The 22,136-nt window shown below is 39.9% G+C and overlaps 1 protein-coding gene across 3 annotated transcripts in view; it reads right to left on the bottom strand.

The window, feature by feature from the left end:
* The window catches only part of ALPK1 (alpha kinase 1), a 121,662-nt gene that overhangs the window by 39,624 nt on the left and 59,902 nt on the right, over positions 1-22,136 (bottom strand). For all 3 annotated transcript variants that reach the window (XM_059924218.1, XM_059924221.1, XM_059924220.1), the window contains exons 3-4: positions 20,447-20,626; positions 15,977-16,131 (exon numbers count right to left, since the gene is read on the bottom strand). In XM_059924218.1, the coding sequence (XP_059780201.1) occupies positions 15,977-16,131; positions 20,447-20,567 (276 nt within the window). In that variant the 5' untranslated portion in view covers positions 20,568-20,626. The remainder of the gene's footprint in view (positions 1-15,976; positions 16,132-20,446; positions 20,627-22,136) is intronic.

Genomic DNA, 22,136 nt, shown 5'->3' with positions numbered 1-22,136 from the left:
ACTAAAAATAGTACTACCATATGACCCAGCAATCCCACTACTGGTCATATACCCTGAGAAAACCATAATTCATAAAGAGTCATGTATCACAGTGTTCATTGCAGCACTATTTACAATAACCAGGACATGGAAGCAACCTAAGTGTCCATCAACAGATGAATGGATAAAGAAGAGGTGGTACATATATACAATGGAATATCACTCAGCCATAAAAAGGAATGAAACTGAGTTATTTGTAATGAGGTGGATGGACCTAGAGACTGTCATTCAGCGTGAAGTAAGTCAGAAAAAGAAAAATAAATACCGTATGCTAACACATATATATGGAATCTAAAAAAAAAAAAAAAAGGTCATGAAGAACCTAGGGGCAAGATGGGAATAAAGATGCAGACCTACCAGAGAACGGACTTGAGGATACGGGGAGGGGGAAGGGTAAACTGGGACAAAGTGAGAGAGTGGCATGGACATATATATATACACTACCGAACGTAAAATAGATAGCTAGTGGGAAGCAGCCGCATAGCACAGGGCTATCAGCTCGGTGCTTTGTGACCACCTAGTGGGGTGGGATAGGGAGGGTGGGAGGGAAGGAGATGCAAGAGGGAAGAGATATGGGGACATATGTATATGTATAACTGATTCACTTTGTTATAAAGCAGAAACTAACACACCATTGTTAAGCAATTATACTCCAATAAAGATGTTGAAAAAAAAAAAAACATGCACAAGATCTGACCACTTTTCACCTCCTCTAGAGCAACCACTTTAGTTCAAGCCATTATTATAAACTTGCTTGGATACAAGCAACAGCTTTCTAACTTGAATCCCTCCCTTTGCCACCTAAGTCCTCTCCCCCTTCTCCCCACATTTCTCACACAGCAACCGAAGTGATCCCTTTAAAATGTAAATCAATAATAATGTTGATTCTCTGCTCTCAACTTCAACACGACTTCCCATCACAATTAAAATAAAATTTAAATCTGTTGTCTTGGCCAACAAGGCCCTCTATGATTGTGCCTCTGGCTACTTCACTATTTCCTCTCATTCTCATTATTTCTCACTGTTCGGCAGCCTCCCTGCTCACCCTCCAAGTCAAGCTTGTGCTTTGGGCCTTTACACTTACTGTTCCCTCTGTCTGGAATGCTCTTCCCTCAGTTATCTGCAAGGCTCCCCCATTCAGATCTGGGCCCCAGTTACCCTTTCAAAGAAGCCTTCTCTGACCATTTCTCTAAAACTATAATATCTATATCCACTTGCTATCCTTTCCTTGACTCTGCTTTATTTGTCTTCATAGCACTTAACCTCCAACATTAAATTGTATATTTTTTAATGTTTATCTGTTTATTTCCTTTCTTCCCACCAAAATATAAGCTTTTCGTTTACACTGAATGTCAGTGCCCAGGCACTTTGTTTTGTTTACTGCTGTAGCCTCAGTGCCTTGAAAAGTGGCTCAATAAGTAGTTGTTGAATAAATGAATTAGTTCATGGCTCTCTAGTTGTTTCCCCAATTCATTTGTTTTCACATATGCATGCATAGCTGCCTTAGTGCTACTTCAGATTTTAGATCATGATTATTTGTTATATGAGGCATAAGTGAAAATATTGATAGATCAAAGTTTTTTTCAGGGACTAAAACACCAAATAATTAAAGAAGATCAAAACAGACAAAAGGAATACAAAGGGATTTTAGTTTCCAAGCTAGCTTGCTTTAAAAATATAGACTTTTATCATTGGGTATAAAGTCCATATTTTTATGAAAACATTTATTAGTGAAACCAATGTCATGATTATGTGCAGTGACAAAGAAATGTTAGAGAAGCCTGAGAAATCGGGATCCTTTCTCTTTCTTTTCTAACTATGAAAATGCCTATAAAACCATAGTAAAACCATATTCTCTTAAAGGACCTTTCCACTAGAAATAACCATAAAATAAAAATGAAAATCAAAATAACACTTTGCTGTGGACAGAACTAACAGATTTGGGGCCCATGAGCTTAATCTCAAAAAATGAGAGGGAACTCATCATTGCAATATACTACATTAATAGGGGAAAATTTTGCACCTGAAACTTTATAATGTAGCAAACGATTCTTGGCACACGGTTTAGTGGAAATTTATTCATTTATTCAACAAAATATTTATTAAGCATCTCCTAGATGCATCTGATATTCACTGGAAAGACAACAGTGAAAGACAGACCTGGTGTTATCTGATCTGTAAACATTCTGAAGATGAAAATTCCCACCTAAATGGGCTGGGTGGGGTGGCTTATAGAAACTATAGCACAGATGAGCATCAGAGTTGGAGATTAAAACTTAATATTTAGACTACAAATTAGGATTCTAATTTGAGTCAATACATTAACTGCAAGTCCCTCAAAAAAGGGTCCTGAGAGGAAGAGTTATCTGATGAAGAAGAGGATGCATTCTTCTCCCATAGCCCAACCATTTGGGGTTACGGGAACATGCCCTTCCTCCCCGAAGAGTATCAAGTCAGGTCAAAGGTAAAAGTCTTTTTTAACTGACATGGAATTGGAAGACCCTTGTAACTTATGGTGGGGTGTTCCTTTGTTTCCTGGGAACTAAGTCTACCCCATGTGGATATTACCCCTTTTAACAACCAGTGTGTTCCATCGAGGGTTAAGGCTAAGAAGTCTCAGGCTTTGCCCCAAAGGCACTGCAGGGAGAAATCCATAATACCGAGTCACCACGACCTGAAGCTTCTTCTATCTCAGTGGCTGCCACTGAGACAGAAGGAGCTTCTATCTTTACTCAGTGAAGAGGTGATCAATAATGAAGTTGCAGAGGAAGTGGCTAGCATGACAATCTGAGTCTTGCTGTCTAGGTCCTCCCACAACTTCATTATTGATCACCTCTTCCCTCCCTTTTAAAAAAAAAAACAAAAATAGTGGCAGTGCGTATCTGGTGGTATTTGGGGAGGGACTCTTATGGAGAAGTTCAAACTGTCAGATTCACTAACATATTATTTGGAATGTTAAGTTGTTTGCATTGTTTGAAAGGTTGCCTATACATGTTAATGGATTATTCTGAAAACATATCACAGTCACTTTTTGATGTCCTGATAGCAAAATTGAGTTAGAGGCTTGATTACGCTATTTGATCTTAGCTTCTATCTGTCTTGCCTCATAACTATAATAATCCCACCTGGCCCTGAGCCATGTCCTTTTGTCAATTAGCTTATACAATAATAAGGGCTATCACTCATTGAGTGCCAGGCACTGTTCTAAGCATTCTAAGTTATCCACTCACTTAATACTCCAAAAATTCTATGAAGCAGGGACTGTTATTACTACCATTGTAGAGGTAGAAAAATGGAAGCCAACAGTTTAGGTAAGGTACCCAAGATGACAAAGCTAATAAGGGGCAGCACTTGGATGCAAACTCAGGCAGTCTAGCTCCCAAGTTAGCTTCCTTAATCTCTACCTATATGACCTTAACTTTATCAAGATTGTCATTGTCATTGTTACCAAAACCATATATACTAGAATAGTGGCATTGTTACCAAAACCATATACACTAGAATAGTGGCATTGTTACCAAAACCATATATACTAGAATAGTGGCAGATATACAGTACAAAGAGAACTGTTTGAACTTCCTTGTCCCTAGGGCTTTTTACTTGTTCTTAAAGTAATAAATATCACTGAAAGGACTGAGAGCTTAATTGTGCCTTTTGCAGTTTTAGGAGCTATGCATGATTAGAGAAACAGACTGATCTGTCACTTTAGAATCTTATTATCCAAGAGAATCACATAAGCAATTTAACAGTAAGGGTTAGCTTTGCTTTAATAAAACCTCATTAAAAAAATCTCAGACTACTAAACTAGGAAGTGTCAACTTAAGGAATGATTATTCAATAAATCACAATCTCTGGGTAGTAGGACTTGGGAATATATATTTTTTAAAAAGCCATACTTTTCCCCATTCTTCCTCTCCCTCCCCAACTAATGCACGTGCACACACAGACACACAGACACCAGGTGATGTTGATTCAGTCACCCCCTTGAGCAGCATTTAGAATCTCAACCATAAATCATTAAAGTCATAAGTAAGTCTAAATCATGTGCATTTTAAGCATATTAGGCAAAGATTTGGCCTTACACAAAGAGTGAAGAGAAGCTGCCATAGTCTTGTGTTCAAAGTAATAAAATGTGAGAGGTACTGAGAGAGAATGTTAGGAGTCCAACCCCTATGCCCCTTTAACACTCTACCTGACAATGACTCCAGAGGCCCAGAGATTTTTAACTTCCTATACAATGCCAGTGGGAATAATTCATGCCTAACATGATAGAAGGTTTTCAGTAACCATGAAAGAAACATATTTTGCTTCCAGCCTTTACATGGTGAAGAAATATAAAAAGTTCCAGAATTGAGTTGGTAATACTTTCAAAATGTGACAGATTATACATATGTATGGAAAAGAAGTCAATTTGTTTGAGACTATTCTCAGGAGGAAGCAAGTCTAATCAGTTACTAGAGGGAGATACTTTATAAAATAAAGATAATAATACCACAGAGATTACTGAGAAAATTAAAGAAAAATATATGTAAAGTGCCTTGCACTTAGTAGATGCTCAGTAAATAATAACATTATTTTGAGTGGGTTGAGGGTAGATCTGTGGAATCAGTACCTGAGATCTCAAAATATAAAGAAATTCAAAAAGTTTCCTCCAAAGTTTACCAATGAGAAAGTAAGTAAGCTTTACTAACATTTTAAAAACTGGGTAGACCCCAGCCCCTTACTTTGCCTGTATGTCAGATGGTGACTCATCACAGATGGTACACAAGGAATTCCTCATCTTGGAGGGGCTGATGATGAGGACTCACCCACTGGACTGTTTTCAGCTTATTGTATTGCAGTTTATTTACACCTGGTTAAGTAGATTTACAGGTTATATTATCACAAATCATAGATACGTTAATTCATAATGAGAGGGAGAAAGACTGCAAAAAATCTCAAGGCAAAGTACTTTAAACAATAGTCAAATGTAAAGAGTTTGGAAGTCTTTCTATAAAAGAAAGACAAGTGCTAGCTTTGTGTTTTGGCAGTACCATAGCCAATAAATTTTATCCGAGGTGCGATTATTGCTAATTGAAACAGACAAGCGCTCCAAATTTGCCACCCTTTTCTGTGATGACAAGTAGCTGACAATAGTATGTTATCCAACAGGTATTCTGAAAATATTTTTCAGATAATGAGACTGGAAGTGTTTTCATCATTGTGATTTTCATACTAAAAAGAAAGTATCCCATATAAAAAACACTCACACAAATGGGAAACTTTCCACCTGTTTAAAAATCTCCCAAATGAAGAATCTGAATGAGTTTTTACATCGTTTGTTAAAACATGTCTTCTGATTACCTTGCAGAAACACACAAGTGACACTGAAGAAAGTGGAAATTTGCCAGCTGAATTTTATCAAATGATTTTTCGTAATTGGTGGATGGGCTGAAATACGAGCAGCATGGATTAGCAATCACAGCCTATATCTTTTATTTGGATCTACATATCTTTGAGACAATTTTTCAATTACTACAGTCAGAACTAAGTATTGAAATAAACTGTACTAGCCATATCTTCAAAAGAAAGTGCTAAGCCGAGTTTAAAAAATAATTAAACATACTCAATTACAATTTTAACATAAACAAAAAGGTTCTTGTGCCAACAATGCAGTTTAAAAAATTATTAATCTTTGTTTTGTTCTTCTTAAATTTCTATCCTAAAGAAATATGTATAACATAGTATGCATAGCACATGCATATAATTTATTAAACAAATAAATAAATGTGTATCAGAGTGCCTGCTCAAAAGTTTTTACTGAGGAGCAAAAAAAAAAAATTTAAAGACAACAGATTCAGAACGAATTAATCAATGGGATAGTGAAAATCTTCTTTTGTTCTATACAAACACATCTGAAAAAGAAAGAAGTAATTCCACTTATCTATGAATTTGCTGAGCTTAAACATTTTTGGTTTCTGCCCTCTGAGGCAAGTTGGTTTAATAAGCAGGGCAGGTGATTCTATATCATCAAAGGATGGTGGTAAGCAGATGGGGGTGGCACAGAGGGGAGGTCTGGAGTCAAATCCCAGCTTCACCACACTTAGTACTATGGATGGGGAACATCTCTCAAGCTCTCTGAGCCAATCATCTCATCTGCAAAATGGACATAATCAATTCTAAATATTTTGCAGGGTTTTATCAATATTATATGTTGTGAAGAGAATATTGTATCGAATCACATGAAATTGCCAGTATTTGGTGTTTGTTGACATACAACACTGTGGTTCAACTAATATAAACAGTATCAGATACGTTATGGAGGTGATGTTATTCTTCCTTGCTGACAGGACTGAATAAGCACATCCCTAGGACTGATCATTTTCTGGAGGTTATCACTTTCTTTTTTCTGCCCAACACTTAAATCTGTTCATTTTCTGCATTTTGAGCTGGGTTGCTCTGCCCACTTGCCTTAGTTTGATCAACTCCTCCGAGACTTGGCTCAGCTTTTGGGCCTCATTATGGAGAGACGTGAAATCCATGCCACAGGGTTAGTCCTCATCAAAGGGATAACTCGCATGCCTGATTCTGTGGCAACCAAAGTTTCACTGGTTGAATTTTAAGGACAAGTCACCATTTTCATTTATCCTCCATTGAAGCTTGAAAGTACCGTATAAAAAGGGGCAGTTTTTTGACACAGCTGTAGAGCAGGCTTTAAATACTTGGTGATTTTAATCATACTCTGTCTCGAAGTCTGAACACACAGAGGCCTTGGGGCTAGTATTTATCCTCCGAGGGCTCCATTCTCTTGGTGCCTGATTTTTACTTATTAAATGAAATTCATTTCCGATGGATCTGAACCTTTTGGCTGGCTTCTTTTCAAAAGAAGAACTATAATGTTCAGCAGAGGAAACTGAAGTTTTAAATGTTGATAATTGGAAATTATAAAATTTCTGTCTCAATTAATTCTGCTCTGAGTAAAAAAGTCAAATCGCATTAACAGAGAGGGCAGAGGGCAGGTTACAAGGCAGCAGAGACGACAGGAATGCAGCAGGGAAAGGCTGCCCCAGTACTGCAACAGCCCTGTGTGAAGGATGGAATTGTGTAGACTGAGGGAGGACACGCCAGGCTCAGGCTAGGAAACCTGGGTGCTGTGGTCCTGCTGCTCCCACTGATGGGCTGTGCAACTTACAGCAAGCCACTTCTTACTCTCTCTGGGTTTCAGTTTGCTCATGTATCAAATGATGGGCTTGAAATAGATGAACTCTAAATTGCTCTCCAGTTTTGGTATTCTATCATTTGATAAAGAAGTAACTTGTATTCATGAATATCAATTATACAGATATATATAATAATGTGTATATTACATAAGTGTGTGTAGGTGTGTTCACACATGTGTGCAAAAATGATCTCCAAAAACTTAACAGGAGGATAATGATACTTAGCTTACAGCAGGCCATCAAATGGGAAAAGAAAAGATTCAGAAACAAGAGCACTGCATTTCGAATCTTCACTTTATCAGTGAAAAGATGCATTGTCGATGTCATTTAATTCATGACATTAGCTTCTCCATTAGAATCTGAGCAGTTCAGTATTTGACTTTATATGCTCTTAGAGAAGTGATGCAGCATAACTACTATCCTCACTTAGGTTTTTGAACATTTGATCCTATTTAGATTTAAGGGTAACTGAACAACAGATGCTCTTCTCTTTCTCTCAATCCCCTTCCATTTTTTTTTTTATAACGGTAAGAGATGTCTATTATGGAATCAAAGAAATATAAAGAGTAAAAGTAACTTGTAATCCCACCACTTTAATAAAAATGTTCATTCAAGTTTATTTAGATTTTATTGTTCAGGATTAGTATTAGATGCTTTTGCAAAATATACATGTTATTTATTTATTATTTCTAAATTAACTGAGATTCCCCCACCCTCACCCTAAAAAATTTAAGAAAAAATGTCAGATTGCTCTTTTAGAAAGATGGCTTTGGCTACAGTGTGGAGAAAAGCTGGGGAGCCATGGCAATAATGGGTACTATCTTCCCATGTATTTCTGGGTCTCCTCCTTCTGAGCACATGGTAGAATTGTGCTTCCCTGGCTCCTTGAAATGAGGTGTGACTATGTGGCTTATCTTGACCAATGGTCATTTCTGTATGGAAGTATTTAAGAGCCACTGTGCAAGTCACAATTTCTCCTTCCCCTCTCCCATGGCAACCAGCAATATTCTAAATGATAGGTATCCCATCAAGCTGTCTCTGAGGGGGAGTGACATAAGGCTGAACTCCCACCAACATTCCCTCAGATGGACATGTAGCAAGAGGAAGGAACAAATCTTTATTGCTTTAAACCCCTAAGATTTTGGAGTTGTTTGCGTTTTTTCCTGCAGTATAACCTTACTATCCTTATGACACATGGGACATGACTAGAGATAGGGAGAGGGTTGGATATGGTCTAGGAAAGAGGTAATAGGGGCTGAACTAGTATAGCTGCACTAGGGTTGAAAAAGATGCATTTGGGAGATACTTAAGAGGAAAATTAGGATTTGATAACCAATAAGAAATAAGGGTTGGGGGGAGATAGAGTTAAAGGAGATTCCTAGGGCTTGATTGGGGTGACTGGGTGGTTCATTGTACCATTTAATGGCACGTGACCACTGGAGGAGGATAAAATGTGGTTGGTGGAGGGAGAAGGAGCTCGGAGATGAGGAGTTCAGGTTTCGACCTATTGGACTTGAGCTATCTGGGACATCCAAATGGAGATGTTTAGTGGGCTGCTGTATTACAGCTCAAAATGGCATGAAGTAGGAAGAGTGATATGTTTTCTCCAGTCTACTTTCTCCAGTCATGTTTAGGGAGGAAATAATACAGCAGATACTAGAACCTACTTTTTTTTCCTTGTAGAAACTATTTTTGTTGAAATGTTCTTTGGAACAAATTCTGTTCTTGACAGGACTGTGGTTTATTTTGCCTTCCTCCCTATGGAGGCAGAGGACCACATGCTAAGAATCTTGAAGTCATTTGAGAGCTTTCTTGTTTCATTATATTCTACATGTGCATAAGCCAGCTTTCACTTGGTGTGCTAGTCTCCTGTGGCTGACATACCAAAGTACCACAAACGAGGTGGCTTAAAACATAAAGATGTGTTGTTTCAAAGTTCTGGAGGCCACAAGTCTGAAATCAAAGTGTCAGTAGGGTCATGCTCTCTCTAAGGTTCCTTGCCTTTCTCTTAGCTTCTGGTGTTGCCAGAAATCCGTGGCATTCCTTGGCCTGTAGCTGCATAACTCCAACCTCTGCCTCCATCGTCACATGGCATTCTCTCTGTGTCTCTGTGTTTTCACATGGCTGTCTTCCTATAAGGACACCAGTCAGATTGGGTTAAGGGCTCACCCTACTCCACTATGACCTCATCTTAACTGATTCCATCTGCAATGGCCGTATTTTCAAATAAAGTCACATTCTGAGTCACTGACAGTTAGGACGTCAGGGTATTTTGATGGGGAACAAATCAACCCATAACACTTGGTAAAACTGTGATAACCCCCAAATTTCAGTGCCTTTAACAACAAAGTTTTTGGTGTTTGTTCATATTTCCCATTGGGCGCAGTTTGGCTCCAACTCGGAGACTCTGCTCCATGCATCTTGCCCTTTCCAGGATCCAGGCTGAGGGAGCAGCCCTTCTCTTTCTCATGAGGCAAGGGAAAGCTTCCAATCGCTGAACTACGCAATGGCTTATAAAGCTTCTGTCACTTCTAATCACCTTTCACTGGTAGGACAGGTCATGTGGCTAAGTCTGCAGGAATTAGAAGAATTTGTATTGACCACCCACCACACATTTGGTGGTTAATAAATGGGAGGAACCATTCCAACAAGCAGGCCTTTGACAAAGGGTTGCCCTATCTCTTCACTCCGGTAGTTTTTCTGGAACATGAATTAGGTCTTCTATTTCTCTTGCATTACTCTCAGTGCTCTATATCAAATGCCTGGCACATGTTAATACTCAATAAAGTTTTCCTGAATGAATGAATAAATATATAGTTCATATTCACTTTGCTTTTAGCATCCTGATGAAAAAGATTTCAGTTATTAAAGCCACAAAGGACATAGTTAAAGATGAAAACCTCCTTTGAGAAAATCAGTTGCTGAACAAAAATCATAACCCCAAAAGCACCTATTACTGTTCTGGGTTCTCTATTATTAATATGAAAACTGGTGCCTGAAATAAATGGTCTTAAAAGTAGTTTTAAGAACGTCTTTTAACCCAGAGCTTATTCATGGAGGAAATTTTATTGTTCCCATGGATAGCATCTCATCCCCTTACTTTGTCCTCACACCCGTATCTTTCTTTGACCTCACATTTCATTTTCTAATAAATTCATACTTAAGTTATCTTTTGCTAAAGGCCCTTTTTTTTTTTTTTTACATTTATTTTAAAATTTTTATTTATTTATTTATTTATTTATTTATTTATTTATGGCTGTGTTGGGTCTTCGTTTCTGTGCGAGGGCTTTCTCTAGTTGCGGCAAGCGGGGGCCACTCTTCATCACGGTGCGCAGGCCTCTCACTATCGCGGCCTCTCTTGTTGCGGAGCACAGGCTCCAGACGCGCAGGCTCAGCAATTGCGGCTCACGGGCCCAGTTGCTCCGCGGCATGTGGGATCCTCCCAGACCAGGACTTGAACCCGTGTCCCCTGCATTGGCAGGCAGATTCTCAACCACTGCGCCACCAGGGAAGCCCCAAGGCCCTTCTTTATTACCTCTCTGCTTCCAGGTTACTCACACTAGACATTTAAAAATATTTCCCTGCAGTCTTGTAATAAGCGATTCTTACATTTATTCATATTTATTTATGTTTTAATTCTTGACGCTTTAATATTTTAAGTAGTTCAAAATTAAAAATATCAACAATTTAAAGGCACCTAGATTATCTAAAGAGACATATTAGAAACAATATTCTGAAAGCTAAATTTATCAAACTCTATTCATTCACAAATGTTTTCAACCATATAAGCATAAGAAAACAATTATTTTTTTGGTCTCTCTTCAAATCCCTGCAAGGTAGCACAGATACTTCCCTAAAAGTCTGTTGAGTAATGGTTATCAGATTGTCCATCCTCATGGTTGTGAAGTTGAAAAGGAAATGGAAAAAATATCCTCACTGTGAGCCTGCTTCATCTCCTTGTACTGTATGTAGTTAGCCAACCTATAAAGATTACGGTGTATCTCTTTACAGAGGTACCACACTAAATTCAGGTTCCCTCCCCCCACAGAAGCAGGGTTGGGAAGAGGCCAGTCCCTGCATCAGGACCCCCAAATCTGCAGGGAATGCTCAAAACCCTGGTCTATGAAACAATTCTTGGCCCTGCAGCCCTGTCTGCTCCCAACTGCCACTGACATGCAAATCCAAACAGGCCCTTTATCTCCCTTTCAAAAGTTTTCTTTTCATATTTTCTCTTAATCATGTAGAAATTGTCCTTTTCAGGAGTGTGAAAGTCACTGAAGAAATCACGAAAGCTGGCAATCACATTGAGGCCAGTGCCTTCGTGTCCTGGCGTCTCACAAGCAAGGACAGTTTTACTAGTTAGAACTCTGCTGTGTCCTCCCAAAACCAAGCTAAACTGAAGCTAACGCTAAAAGCCTTCAATACTTTTTGAAAAATCCATCAAAGGTTTTGCTGAATGATATTTATAAGGGCCTTACTGTTCTCTTTCAAAAACTGAAATGCCCTTCTCTGACAGCTGAAAAAAATTGCTTGTGCTTTTCATCTTTCCCTCTCAGAGTGTAAACATTGTTTTGAGTGAAAGGAGCTGAAGGAGCGCTTACTTTCCCTTGAAATTTTATTTTTAAATAAGAGAGGGAGAAAATCCTTTTTCTGACTAATACTAATAATACAGGTCAAAGTGTCAGGCGATATACAATTAAATGGAAAACAAAAAAGGTTCCCCCTCTTTTTCCCACAGTACAATGGCACTGGAATATAAATTACCGATGAAGATGAAATAATACTTCAAAGCTTGTAGGGCAGGGCAGGGCAGTGTTTACAAAGTATTTTCTATGGCACGATAAGACACTGAAGATGACGGTAACCCATGGACTTGACGGTGTTGCTGAATAGTCTAAAACTAGCATGAGGTAGGATTTTAGGTCCCTATAGCCTGTGACCCCATGATATGCTTTGTTTCGCAAGGGCAGCTGCAGTTATCAACAGATGTTTCAGCAATAAATAATTGGTATCATCTCGGAAAAGACCCATCTACCTGGGGAGAGGGCATAATACCAAAAACACTGCCCAGCTATTACAGCCACATTAATCTCCCATCTCTCCAGGTTTCTTGGGGAGCATGCTGCAGGTGTTTTTTCTGAGAGAGAGCAGACAAACTCTCTCAAGTCAGCAAGCTTTGTGTGGAGTGTAAAGGAGGTTGGCCCCTGCCATAAATTTCTGTCTGTGGCCACACACCAAAGGAGAAAAGACTGGGGGGATGGGGACGTAGGAGAGGGAGGAAACAGGGGAGGCCGTGGAGAACAGAAAGGAGAGCACAAAACACATACGATTTTTCTTGATTAAGTTGAGCCTAAGAGAGGAACATTAGAAATGACCCTTAATTTTACTAACTCAGACGCTCAGCACAATTCTATGCTTAACTTTGCCCTGTTATTTGTGGAATTAACTTAAAGACAGCGTTTACACTCCAAGTGTAATGCTAAGTTTTAAAATGGAAGGGAAACTTTTTATGGGAAGGATTCATTTCAAGGTAAAAAAAAAATCACGGAAATTTAGATTTATAAAAAAAACGGTAAGAAGAGATAACTGAAAAGACAAACTCAGCAGCCTTTAACTATTTTTTATGTAAGAACAGAATCTCACGATTATATTTTAACATGGTCGTCCAGCTTCAGTAAAGTGTAATATTGAAACCAGTGGATAACGGGACAAAAACAAATCATGGATGATGGAATTTCCTCGAGGTACTTTTGACAAGCTAAGATACTGAAAGTAGCCCGAGTTCACAGGGTGCTATACTTCTCCGTATTTACAAAACAGAGTGGTTTAGCAATTGTGCACTTGGGGTCTGACACAATAAGAAAGCATCCTGAGAGACTTTAGGAGGTGTGGTTGCTTAATTTATAGCTTGCTGGGTAAGTGAAAGAAAATGATGCTCAGAGTTCAAAAAGCTCCCAGGTTAAACACATTACGGGCTAAAGCAGCCTAATGGACTGATTCTTAGAGCTGCGCCTGAGTGATCTTGTGAGCCGGGCACAAACTTCTTAAATTCTCTATGCCTTTACTTCCCCCCAATTGTGACATCCGTGCAATATATAGAGGGAAAGTAGAAGGAATAATGAATGGACTCCTGAAATAGTCTAACAACTATGAGCTGTTTGTCTCTCAATTCACATTAACCCCAAATGCAGTGAGACTTGGAAGTTTTTAAAACACCATTTTCAGTTTTTCAGCCAACATCACCACCAGCTTTGAATACAGCGAGGGGGATCTGGTAAGTGTGCATGGAATGAAGGGAATAAAACCCTGGTTATAGTGATGTGCTGCATCTCAGTTTCTCAGCCTATGCTGGAAATTCAGAGGAACTTTCTAAGCCCCAAAGGTCAAAGCAGGGGTCACTCTCTCTGTGAAGCTATCCTGCTCTTACCTTCTGGGGAAGCTGTAGAAAGTTCTTATATGCCACCGGCCGAATCACACAGGGCTTTCCAAGCCCTTCTCCACGCACATTCCTGTTCAGGCTCTCTGCCTTTAATTTATAGCTTGCTGGGTAATCTAAAGAAAATGATGCTCAGAGTTCAAAGAGCTCCCAGGTTAAACACATTACGGGCTAAAGCAGCCTAATGGACTGATTCTTAGAGCTGCCCAATCAATCGCCACCCTATTTTTTGCAACAGTCATTCTTAAACTCTAACATGCAACAGAATCATCTGAAGGGCTTGTCTAATGTTGACTGCTAAACCCTCACACCCAGAGTTTTTGATTTGATAAGACTAGTGCAGGGCCCAGGAATCTGACTCAGTTTCTGTGTGATGCTAGGGCTGTTGTTGGGAGGTCTAACTTTAAGCACCATTGCTTTAGAGCTGCACTATCCAATTAAACAGTAGCCCTAGCCACATGTGGCTATTTACATAGAAGTTCATTTTAAAAATTAAATAAAACTAAAAATTCAGTTCTTCAGTCATTCTAGCCACATTTCAGGTGCTCAAGAGCCACATGTGGCCAGGGGCTAAATGTATTGGGCAACAGAGATATAGAACATTTCCAACATTGCAGAAAGTTCTACTCGACAGCTTGCATTAGAGTAAACAAGTTTCAGGACTTCTACCTGTGCTCTCAAGTTCATTCCTTGAGGCTTCCAGAGGGAGAACTGGAGCAGGACGGATGAAGGGGCTAAGTCACAGCTCCACCACTCACTGGTCTGTTCCCCTAGGCAAGTTAATCTCCCTGCACCTTAATTTCCTCATCTGCAAAATGGGCTTGATAATGGTAATAATCGCTGGAGGGCTACCTTGAGAATTAAGTGAGATGATGCATGTGTAAGCATTTTGTAAACCCTACAGTGACATACACACTACAGTTTTTGTTCCATTCCACTTCTCCACTAACAACAAGCACACTTATTTAAAACCCCTGGTTCACCACTGAATTCGTTCCAAGTATTCACTTTCCTTTGCCTACGGTCCTCAGTCCACTTCACCACGGGTGTTTGTTTTTTGGAGGGCTGGAAAGTTTTGTGGGGGGCAGTTACTGTTCCTCCAGTAACAGTAATGACTGGACAACAGTAATGACTGTTGGAGTCATTGTCTCCAACAATGCTGTTATGTGTACATAGATTAGGGGATCTTCCCTGGATTTTTGTTTTAACAGGTAAAAACAATGTCTATATCTATACACTTATTTTGGGATGACCCCAAAACACATTCCCATGTAAACCAATAAAATAAAATTTTGGGAATATTGTCATTGCTTGTAATGCCTGGTCTCCAGAGAAACGTCTATATTTTATGTGAGAAAAAAAATACAAGCTAATAGAGTCTCTTCTTTGATAATCATCTAAGAGAATGTAGGAAAAAAAAACACTATCAGAAAGGAAAATGGCACTCCTAGTAGCATCCCCAGAACCTAAGCCTGAAATCTGAGCTCAAATCTGAGTTCATGTGTTATTCTTGAGGCTCTCTCATATCTGGGGTAGAGGTACCCATTTGATTAGTTTCCAATAAATGAGTTGAGGAATAAGCATGCCAATGACTTTGACATGATACTTCCTGAACAGTGTGAATCATGAGGAGATAAGGGAGTGAACAGGATTCCAGGCAGAGCTCAGGGAAGGGACATGCCAGACCTCAATAGCTTAGACAGCAAGTCACATGGATGAAATAGTGGTGAATTTATTTTTTTTAACCTACCCAACCTTTAGAAAGTAGTATTTCAAAATAAAAATGCTATGAGGCATGGCGGAATCAAAACTACTGCTTCTGGCCCACCAAGAATATGCAAATAGGGACTTCCCTGGCAGTCCAGTGGTTAAGACTTCGCCTTCCAATGCAGGGGGTGAGGATTCAATCCCTGGTCGGGGAGCTAAGATCGCACATGCCTCGCAGCCAAAAAACCAAAACATAAAAAACAGAAGCAATATCGCAACAAATTCAACAAAGACTTAAAAAAATATATATATATATTTTTAAGTCATGCAAATATTTCAGCATGACAGGTTCTCATTGGGCCCACTGACCACCCTTCTTCACCTGTACTTGATTTGCCTTTCCAACAGAAGGTCTTATGGGCAAGCACACCCTCTTAAAAAGCTTCCCCCCCCCACACATTAGTCAATCTGGCAGAGCCGACCATAAGGGTAGGGGCTGCTTTATGCTTCAAAGAAATTTAATCTATTAGACCACTTAGAGGCTAAATGCCTCACTTGGGGGTGTCAGAGGAACAGGTGGTGCGGCTCTTCCTACCAGTAACTGCTCCAACCCGGCGCCAATCACATCCTGCAGGTTTGTTTTGTCCTCTGGGCCCACAGCTTGTTTGTACTGCCACTTTTCAGGTACGAAGGGCCACTTCATTTCCTTTGCCTCCTGGATCAGGGTTCTTAATTCGCTGGGGAGTGAAGCTGAAAAGGTCAGAGTTCAGGTAAGGAAATTGCAGTCAAAGAAAAGGCTGTTGAGTTACCAATGTTATGATGAAGCACCTCAATGGCAAAAAATTTTTTTTCCTACCTCTTGCTGGCTGGCCTAACCTGGTGGTTCTGACTCAAAGAATAATAGCAAAAAGCTATTTGTCAGGGGTGGCCCTGGTCTACCTTGCCCTACAGGTAAATTGGGGTAGTCAGGCATTAAAAAAGGTTTTAGCAGGAAGTAAAGCACTTCAGTGACTATCTCTGCATGAAGAATCAGAGAAAGGAACGAAGGAAATATTATTTTTCCTGTAAAATGAGAACGGGACTGAGATGGAATGGCATCTGGGGCTTGTGGCAGCTGGGTAATGCAGAGAATCAATCTGTACAACCTCTTTTTTCTCCTCTAAGACCTCACCTCACCTCAGACTTTCCTTGTGGACTACATTTGAATATAGACAATGAATGCAAAAAACCCATATCAATTTATTATGAAATGGCCTTGTTTCACATTAGGAGATATAGTTAATCTCTTAATAGACATCAAACCTAGTTAATTATATAAGTCAACAATCTCCTATCCAAACTTGGGAAACCCGAAAAGCTCTGCAAACTAGAAGGTTTTTTTTAAGTTTGGCAACCGAACCAGACTTGAATTGACTAGAGGCTATTTATAATCTTGTTACAGTGAGATTAGTCAACATTTTGTTCTGAAAATTTTAATGTTTGACTGTATATGCTGCCCCAGCTTCTACTGGAGTGTTAGTATAACAGACGGTATATACACCATACTTCCCTTTCTAACATTTGAAAAAATTCTGAATTCTGCAGCACATGTGACACCCCAGGGCTGTGAATAAGGTATCACGGACTTGTATATATGACTGCCAGCTATAAATCTCCAGGTGCTTGTCTTGCAGACATCTCAGACTCAACATATCTAAAACTGAACTCATCACCTTTTTTCTAAATATTGTATTTCCCTCTCTGTTTTCTATTTTGATGAATGCTACTACCATTCACTGAGTCACCCAAGTCTGAAACCCAGAAGTCGGTCTAGACTTTTTGTTCTCTCTTCCTCCTTGAATCTAATTGGTTATCAAATTCTGTGGATATTAAAATCGATTTCTTCCTTTTAATTATCAGTAATTCTTGCCTGAATCATTGTTTTCTATCTCCCCCCATCCATTTCATCTTCCACACTGTTGAATCCCATTTTGCTAAAAACAAGATGGACCAGGCCATTGCTCTGCACAAAATTCTTCAATGCTTTTGCACATCCTGTCCTCACTGTTTGCATTGCCTTCCCTCAATTGCCTCATGACCAAGCTCAGGCCCACTGACTTCATTCAGCATTCAATGCAAACACTGCCACTTCTCATCAGCCCTGCCATGATCTCCCAGTGGAATTGAGATGTCCCTCATGAGTGCTCCCAAACCCACAGGTGCATGCTCCTTTCAGCGTTCACCCCACTGCTCTCTAGCCACATCTATCCTTTCATTGAACTGTGGACTGTCAGCTCCCTGAAAACTGGCATCACATCTTATCACTTTTGTAAATCACACCATGATGGTTAAAAGAAAGATTAGTCTCATGTTTACATGAGACATGCTAAATAAGACAAAAGAGATATGACAAAGAGAGTGGAAAAAAAAAGAAGAGAAGGAAGAAAAGCTAACTCTGCCTTGGTTCATGATGTCTTTTTGAGTCCTTGCCACCAGCTAGGCAAATGTAAGGAAGTCTCCTGAGGTGAAGGACTGCTTGGCATTGAGGGGATAATGCATGGGTTATGTCAATGAATGATCGATCTGGATTGACTACTAAGGATAACTTACAAGTATCACACTGAAACCATTGTCCCCCCACCCCCTGCCCCATTCAGTAACCCAGAACTACTGAGCAGCCTCTGTGCAATGGCACTCCCCCAGTGAAAGCAAAACCACGAGGCTGGAAACCTATGTGGTCACAATCTCCTCTTACCACCACTGACATAATTTTAATCTCTGAAAATGTTTCCAATATACATATAGAGAAAATTTCTTAAATGATATTTCTAAGTAGTCATGAATAGGATGACTATTCAGTTCTGTTTGCTTAGGACAGTCCTATGTAATCATAGTGTACTTATTAATAGTGCTTTTTCACTCTCAAAAGTACTTCAATTCTGATAAATTATTTGGATACTCTGTCCATGAGTGTCAAGCTCAGGAGTCAAAGGATTAGTTAAATGACAACAGAAATGTGATTTCTGGATTCACAGAATGTCACTATATTTTGGCAATGAATAGCTTTAAATATTTTCAAAATTTCTTCATGATGATCTATTTGTTACAAATCCTTTTTTCCTCCTCATAGCACCCTTTCCGTACAGATCGTGCCAGAACATGGATAGTCCACTGGGAAATACTGAAATAAAAGATGCCTCTGAAGTCTGTTTTAAAAATATATCTCTTTTTGGATTTCAGTTCCTTCTCTATCTCAGGGGGTTAGAGTTGCTAGGACTAGTCACCCATGCTGACTATGACAATTTCTGAAGAAAAAGGATGGGGTTGAGAGGAAGAGGGAAAAGAATAAAACCCATAGTGTTCGTGTTCGAGTCCACCGGCTGGCCCTGTCGCCTTAAGTGACCCTGTACTAATGCCTTTCTCTGGGAGCACATGCAGGTGATGACATCAGTGGCAGTGGCAGCCCGACCTGTGAGCTAAAGCTGCTCAGAAACCACCTGCCAAGGGACAGGCTCCGTGTCCAGACTGTATCCAACCGCACTGATGGCGCTCGGGTGGACCACGCAACGCGCAGTGGCGATGGGCGAATGCTGAGTTTGTCAACGGCTCAGCACAGGGTCCCTCCCGCACTGGTGTACTGGATTCAGCCGACCCCAGCAGTCAGCCCCCGACGGAGCAGTAGCCTCCTCTGCCTCTCTGATCACTTACTTCCCCAAGCAGCTTACCTGAAGGGCCATGGCTAATTGAGTGATTTTGCAGTCGTGATTTGCCTTATCTGGAACTAAACTGATTATTTCTCCTATTCTGTGGCACTTGGGAAGAAAAAGAAAATGAAAATCCTTCCCGATTGGGGGCTCAGAGTCTTCACTAAGGAGAACACAAAGCTTAAAGGAATTTGGGCTGAAGAGACAAAGGACATGATGTAGTAAAAGGAGAAGAGAAAAACTTCAGGAGAAATAACAGAACACAACACACTGCCCCTGGGGAGAACTAGGACCAGCACTGGAGCAGGCAAAGTTAGACACTGATGTAACTGGCTACTAAAGAAAGAAAACACTAAGGCTGTGAAACAACTGGACATGGGGCATGTTATCTTGAAAAGAGCATGGATGACAGGTTACAAAAAATTAGACTTCTAAAGGCACCTAAAAGTTCTCTTATAAAAATATATGTGCCTATATACAAGAATGTGGGAAAAAGACTCTCCCAGAACCTTTTCCCATTACATAATCAACAACAACAAAAGAGATGGGGAGTGTGCATTTTATATGGGGATCTTATTTCTGTAAGGAATAGCAAATGACTAAAAATACAAAGAAAAATATTAAAAGCACATAAAAGGGACACACTGATAGAAATGAAGGGAAATTTATCTGAATGCTAAAAAGAAATCTAAGAAGGCTGCCTCTTCAAAACTGGCTAAAGAAGAAATCAGAATTGCTTTAACTTTCTAGACTTTGTGATTGAAACTTCCCAAACAATGACTCATCTAAAACTATGAATGGCACAAACTATGAATGAGCAAAAAAGCCAAATTCTTAAACCCTGATAATGATGCAATAAGTATTTATCAGTATGAGTGGATTTATTTTACAAACGGCATGTAAATACAAGATGAGAAAATGTACTGATGATCAAAAAAGAGAGATGGGACTGATGAGATGACATATTTGTGGAAACTGTAGAAGTCTATGGAAACTGATGAGGCACAAAAGCCTAGTTTGAAAAAAAAGTATGTGCCACCATTCAGAAGTTGCTTCAATTTTTTAATAATTGAAATTTACGTGCACCAGCCCACTTGGACCCTTTGTTCTTCTTGAACTAAACTGTTTCTTGTGGCCTCATGTTTACTGAAGCTTAAAATTAGAACTGACAGCAATTCACTGCAACAAAGTGGGCTTCCTCCCCTGCCCATCCAGCCACAGCCCATGTCCCATTCATGCCCTAGAAATCCACTCATCTCTCTGTGGTCATCTGCCAAGAGAAGAAAAATAGGGCAGAGATGAGAATGTGTTGTTCAGACAGGGGAAAGGAGAGCAAACCTGCTGCTCCCCACTCCCCCCGGCACCTCCCATCAGGACCTCACCTCTGCACCGCTGGTCCTCCCTCTTGTCCTCCTCTAACACATCTGACGCCTCCAACAAGAGCTGGTCCAGCACTTGCTTGCACTCTTGCAGTAGCACAGCTACAGCTTTTTGATTATTCATGATGATTACCCTCCCTCGACGATGAGTCGAGTGTCCCTGGGTCTACGGTGATCAATTACCTAGGAGAAGACATCGATTCTCAATAAAAGAGCCCCTTCAAGCCTGAGGTACCTGGTGAACAAAAGAGGGGGAAAGATGATTAACTGAAGCATCATCAATTATCTGTAAGACTCAAGCAGGGAGGGATAATAGAGCAAACACATGAAAATACATGACAGCCCCTGAGGACTTTCTTAGGGGAGTGTGTGAAATTACTGCAGGGCCTGGTCTAGATGGGCAGCACCTCGAAGTCATCAGAGAGCAGAAGGGAAAGGGTCCTGGTGCAGACCTGGTTGCCCACAGTGAAGTCAGTGGAATCACATGGAACCAAATGAAATGAATATACCCTATGATTCATGTATCTTCTGAATACCTCATATCAGTGCCTCTGGATCCCAGTGGCACCACACTTTCTGCCTCTCTGGAAGTCTGCAGGAAGCATCTGGCTACCAGTTCTAATATTCAGACACAAGCACATGGTAATATGAAGTTTACCACTCTCATAACCCACTGCTGATTTCCCCTGTGCAGTATTCTTTATGGTATTTAGCATCATATAATTTGGACCAAAATAGGCAATGACAGATGCCAAACTTAAAGCTCTTCACTGCCAGGCACATTGCCAAATAAAATTAAAAAATGTAATCCCAGGGCTTTCCTGGTGGAGCAGTGGTTAAGAATCCGCCTGCCAATGCAGGGAACACGGGTTCGATTCCTGGCCTGGGAAGATCCCACATGCTGCGGAGCAACTAAGCCCGTGCGCCACAACTACTGAGCCTGCGCTCTAGAGCCCGCAAGCCACAACTCCTGAAGCCCGCGCGCCTAGAGCCCGTGCTCCGCAACAAGAGAAGCCACCACAATGAGAAGCCCATGAACCGCAACGAAGAGTAGCCCCCGCTCGCCACAACTAGAGAAAGCCCACGCGCAGCAATGAAGACCCAAAACAGCCAAAAATAAATAAAATAAATAAATAAATTAAAAAAAAAAAATGTAATCCCAGAAAACCCAATTTCCTAGATCTATCATATGGATAGATCTACTTATGTCCCATTTAACACATATACAGCTGAGAGACTTCTTATATAAATATGAGTATACTGTAATGAGCTACTGCAGTCAAAGTAATTTCAGGAACAAAATAACCCACTGGCTGTACAAAAATGCCTGACAAATACTGAAAAGTCTCTTGATTAACAAATCTTTTTTTTAATTGAAGTATAGTTGATTTACAATGTTGTGTTAGTTTCTGGTGTACAGCAAAATGATTCAATTTCATATATATATATATATATATATATATATATATATACACATATACATACATACACACACACACATATATATGTTCTTGTTCAGATTCTTTTCCTTTATAGGTTATTACAATATATTGGGTATAGTTCCCTGTGCTATACAGTAGGTCCTTGTTGTTTATCTGTTTTCTACATAGTAGTTTAACAAATCATTTTGCTTGTTTTCCTTTTATTAAAGAATGTACATTGTAAACAAAACAAAGGAAGTTATTCTCTTTCT

This window comes from Balaenoptera ricei, chromosome 5 (assembly GCF_028023285.1).
Source record: "Balaenoptera ricei isolate mBalRic1 chromosome 5, mBalRic1.hap2, whole genome shotgun sequence".
Taxonomy (NCBI): Eukaryota; Metazoa; Chordata; class Mammalia; order Artiodactyla; family Balaenopteridae; genus Balaenoptera; species Balaenoptera ricei.
Note: the sequence above shows the minus strand (reverse complement) of the source record. Positions and strands in the feature narration are given on the sequence as shown.